This window comes from Austrofundulus limnaeus, unplaced genomic scaffold, assembly GCF_001266775.1.
Source record: "Austrofundulus limnaeus strain Quisiro unplaced genomic scaffold, Austrofundulus_limnaeus-1.0 Scaffold131, whole genome shotgun sequence".
Classification (NCBI taxonomy): domain Eukaryota; kingdom Metazoa; phylum Chordata; class Actinopteri; order Cyprinodontiformes; family Rivulidae; genus Austrofundulus; species Austrofundulus limnaeus.
The window spans coordinates 1064656-1069533 of record NW_013952533.1 but is presented as its reverse complement, the minus strand read 5'-3'; the positions used below and the strand labels follow the sequence as shown (position 1 = coordinate 1069533).

Sequence of the window (4878 nt, the reverse complement as noted above, 5' to 3'; positions counted from 1 at the left end):
GCCCAGTCGGGCAGAAATTGGGATACACCCACCTGCCCGACAATGGGTTTTACCTGCCCCGGGCAGTCGGGCAATAAGATTTGTCGAACCCTGCTCAGTCTGGATTATAAGTGGTCTTTTTCTGGGGAGTTGGAGGGGAAAATTTGTCACCTGTCTTCAGGTAAACACACAGCAGTTTTAATATCTGCAGTTACAAAGTTTAGCAAYAGTCTCATTGTGATAATTGTGAGATACCAGCTGTTTTCTGCTGCTTGCAGCTGTTATTTTTAGCAGCGCAATTTAAATAAGAAGGGTCCCACAGTTCAGCACTGATTTCATGAGCTGTTTTTAGAYAAAGCTTCACGTTCCTTTCTTGTTTCTGCCCCTTGTTCATTTTTATTCATCACTTCTTTCTTGTTTTACTTCCCCTTCTCTCACTGTTTTGTTTACTCCCTCTGTGCTCCTCTTCATCAGGACACTCATTTCCTCGGCCGCGAGGCGTTGCTGCAGCAGCGCCAGGAAGGCGTGTTCCGGAGGTTCATCATGCTGGTCCTGGAGGACCACGACACGGAGCTGGACCTGTGGCCGTGGTGGGGCGAGCCGATCTTCCGCAACGCTCAGCTGGCCGGGACGACCACCAGCAGCGCGTACAGCTACACCYTGGAGCGCCACGTCTGCCTGGGCTACGTGTCCCCGCCGCCAGGGCCCGAAGGGCTCCCCACGCCCATCACCCCGGACTTCATCAACCGCGGCGACTACGAGGTGGACATAGCCGGCCAGCGCTACCCGGCCAAAGCCAAGCTGTACCCCTTCAGCTCCCTCTTCGCCCAGCAGAAGCGGAGGAAGGTGGACATGGAGCTCAGCAACCTCCAGGGGAAGTGAGGCGGCCCACCCTCTGAGACACTCCCACCAGTTCATCACATCCACTCCTGCTCTAACCTGACAGTGCCAACATCTGCTCCCCTTTACAGCTCCTGATGTGAGGGCTAGATGGACAAACTCTTCTTGTTTTGCTAAGATTTAATTTTCTAACTTGTCTTATTCGTTTTTTTTAAGTGCAATATTTAAAAGAAAGCACCAAACACTTGAGTTCATCAAAGTCTGCTGTAGTTTTCAGCCCACTCTGATCCACACTCAGTCCACTCGGTGCTGCAGTCTGTAGCTCTGCGTCGTTATCAAGTCCAGATCAACACTAGCTGATGCTGAGTTTCTGAGACACTCGGATGAGATTTTGACGAAACTCCTGCTCGTGTTTTAGGTACTTTGTAAAGCTTCCTGGATGCACACTGAATGAGTCTAGTGTGGTCTGCCGCTCTAACATGAATCAGTCACGTATCAGCTTATCGTCTTCACTGTTCTCAGCTTCACAACACTAGACTTGAGAAAATCCTTAAAACGTTCATTTACATGAGGGGAAAAAGGCTCAAAGGAGTCTGGGATTCTGATTAATCCAGCATGGTATGTGCCACCTTGCACCTCGTCACTTCTTTGGTAGTCTTCATCAGCTGTGAGCTGCTGTGTCGTCCTGCTGTGTGCAGAGCTCATGCAGACATTTCTCATGATATAACCGGAGTGGTTATTTAGGTTTTGTGGCTGTTTTGAAACATTGATGCACTTTTAAGGTTTCAATTTAGTTGTATCGGTCTGCTTTTCGAGTATGTGGTTAATGTGGGAGCATATCGGCCATCCCATGTTTTGAAGTTTGTGTAAAAAAGGATTTTGTTGCATTTTGAAATAAAAATGTATTTTTGTATAGTTAGCGTGTATAAGAATCTCCATTTTTAGTACTGTTTATATTTTATTATGAGTTTCGAGTCATTTCACCAACAAGTGTGCATCATTTTCCATGTTGGGAGGATTTACGAAGAGGTTTTATGGGAATGTATTGTGTTGCTCTGAGATTTAAAAACTATCAAGAGAGACAGTTGGATCAAACAGCATTTCTCAGATTTTGTGATCATCTTTTGTCTTTAGACTTGAAGATGCACAGAAAAAACATCATTATAGGAAAACTGAAAAGTAATGACTCCATGCAACAGTTTTTGTTTGGAATATTGCAGATTAATTATTTCAAATATCAGCTCATAAAAAACTTACTGTTTTTTTAAAGGCTTTAACTCAAGTAATAGTTTAATTTATTCTTGAACACTTTGAAACAGTCATGAGTGTTTTCCATTAAAATAATTGCCGCTGCTCTGTTGCAAAACAATCATAAAAAAATTCTTTGCATCAATAAACATGTTTACATAAGAGTTCTCTTACGTTGCAAATCTGTACACTTCCATGAAAAAAAAGAACGACTGTAAAATGCAGAAGAGGACTTCAGTGTTTTACATGAGCGCTGCAGTGTCCTTCAGAATAGATGCAGGACAGCATCACTTCATCTGGACGGCAAAAGGCTGTTTCACTGCTTCAGAGTCAGACCTCTGAGTTCTGTAATGGTCTGTGTGCCTAATGTTTCAGCCTCATTTCATGCCCTACAGATTTTAGACAAAATAGATAACACATTATAGCAGGTATGACTAAGTTTTTCCTTATGATTACTAAGCATCTGAATGGTAAATGTGGAGGGGAACATTTGCACAAAATGAAAGCTGCCGGCTAATGTGTAGAGCATTTATTATAATTTTTTAATATCAGTTTAAGTCCTGCTTTGGAACATTTGTTTTTAAAGTTTAAAATAAATGTCATCTAAAAAAAAAGATTCTAGAAGTTAAAAAGAAAACTCAAACTTATTAAATAAAAATACTTTGAAACTACAGTTTATTCGTCCTTTCTTTACATTTATACTCAGATCAGCTTCAAAGCTTAACATAGATGTATAAATATGCTGCAAATGTGGAACTATGTTTTAAACACTTGATCATCCAAGGTTCAATTTCCTTCATCTGTTCACCAAAATATGCAGACAAAATCTTTTGTTTTTTTCCAGACTCCCACGTATTAAAAAAAAAAAAAACCCAAGTATTCTGTGTTTGAATACGTTTCTGAGCGGCTCATTGCTCTTTACACAATGCTGCTGTTGTGTAATAAACAAACAATGAGAGTACCTACAAGTGTCAGGTGGCAGAGAGCCGAGACATCTGCTCTTTGCTCGTTAAGAGCAACACCTGCACTTACATCCCAAAAACTGCATTACATAAAGTCAGCCCAGAGCCAGGAGTTCCACGTAAAAATACTTTATTAGCATACGACGAGTTAACAGCTTCTTCAAAGCACTCCGGTACTCAGACATCACAACCTCCTGGCTTTACGTGGGCGGCATCCATTGTGCGGCAGGGGGGTGTTGTCAGTGATCGATACTACCTCCAGGCCTCCCATCGCCAAGCCTTTGATTGCAGACTGCACAACAGAGAGAGACAAAAAGACACATCCAGTCATTAGGAAAGCTAAAGGGAATAGATCAAGATGTTTGCGACTGCTTTAATTATCCTCCTCATTAGAAAAAAAATAAAAAGTCTGAAATTAATTAGATGGTTGTTTCCTCAAAGCAGCGACAAGCTTACAAGTGCTGAATGCTAGATCATTAAAGAACAGGGTCACTCTTAGAAGACGCCAAACTAGTTTCACTTCATTTAATTACTTCATTTTCCCTCTGTGATCCTTCCTTGTCAAACATTCAAGGACAGGACGGACACATACGTGCGTGTCTGTTTCAGTAATTACAATATCGACAAAAATGACCTTTTCTTCATTTCAATAAAAAACAAAAATGAAGACATTAGATGGTAAGAGTGGCAACATCTTCATATAGATGTAATTAAACAACACGGATATCCCTTGTCTCTGAACGACTTCAATAGAAAATCCAATTTTTCATATTAACCCTTTTTGCAACAACACACTGAAAAAAATGTCCAACGCACACACACACACACACACACACACACACACGCACACACACACACACGGTTTCCTCAATAAATTCAATTAAGCATTATTGTTTGATTAGTGCATCCACTTGTTATTAACCCAGTTTTAGTTTCAGAAAACTCCTTAGGTGTTTTGTATTTTCACAACTGCAAGCTGTGTGAACGCAGCTTTTAAAGGACTGACAAGCTGGTTACTGTATCAAGTAAATGTCTTGTGATTAGCTGAACTATTGCCTGACCAGGCGTTGTAAAATTCATGACTATGTTTGGTTGTTATATGTTCAGCATACAGCAGAGCAAATCTCAATTCTCTAACTGCCTGTTTCTAAATAATCTTGGAGCTCAATATACCAAAGGACGCAGAACATGATTAATGTTCTTAAACCAACACGTTATATCATTCAACCTATAACAGGTGGATTTAAGACATTTTACCACTTAAGGTTTTGTCATGATCATATTCTCTCTTGGAAGATCTCTAGAGAGAAATTATAGTAACACTGGTAATATTTCCGAAAAACATTCAGTCTTTGGCTATAAGTGGTGTCTTTAAAGAGATAATTTAAGTATTTTGTTAAGTTGTATACAGTACTTCTGTGTTATTCAGCACGCAAATCCACAAACTCTTTTATTTTGAAAAGGCAGTTATTCTAAAACATTTTTGATATYCATGGTGGAAATTTGGTTTCAAATTAAATTTACTTCTGCTTTTCTGAATATTTGTTCTCTTGACATCAAAATGCAAAATTTCTCTTTGTTTATTCAAACTAAAATCAGTTCGACTGCTCAGTATTACTGTCTGCTTCTGTTCATCTAACAATACTGTATTTACTACCTCACTGTTATATTACACTCTGTTATATTGTACAAGACCATTTTAGGTTAAACTGAAATAATAAATGGATTTCTCACTGAATTTCAGTGTTTGCAGACTGGGGTGGTGGTCCACCTGTTTAAAGGGGGACCGGAGGGTGTGCTCCAATTACAGTGGGGTCACACTCTTAAGCCTCCCTGGTAAGGTCTATTC

General features: G+C 40.2%; 2 protein-coding genes across 2 annotated transcripts in view; one reads left to right on the top strand and one right to left on the bottom strand.

Moving 5' to 3' along the window:
• The window catches only part of pdpr (pyruvate dehydrogenase phosphatase regulatory subunit), a 13753-nt gene extending 11522 nt beyond the window's left edge, over positions 1 to 2231 (top strand). The window contains exon 18 of the mRNA XM_014015564.1: positions 454 to 2231. Coding sequence (XP_013871018.1) covers positions 454 to 861 — 408 coding nt within the window. The 3' untranslated portion in view covers positions 862 to 2231. The remainder of the gene's footprint in view (positions 1 to 453) is intronic.
• Positions 2232 to 3142: 911 nt separating this feature from the next.
• mrps11 (mitochondrial ribosomal protein S11) overlaps positions 3143 to 4878 on the bottom strand; it is a 6753-nt gene continuing 5017 nt past the window's right edge. Inside the window, exon 6 of the mRNA XM_014015566.1 lies at positions 3143 to 3321. Coding sequence (XP_013871020.1) covers positions 3214 to 3321 — 108 coding nt within the window. The 3' untranslated portion in view covers positions 3143 to 3213. The remainder of the gene's footprint in view (positions 3322 to 4878) is intronic.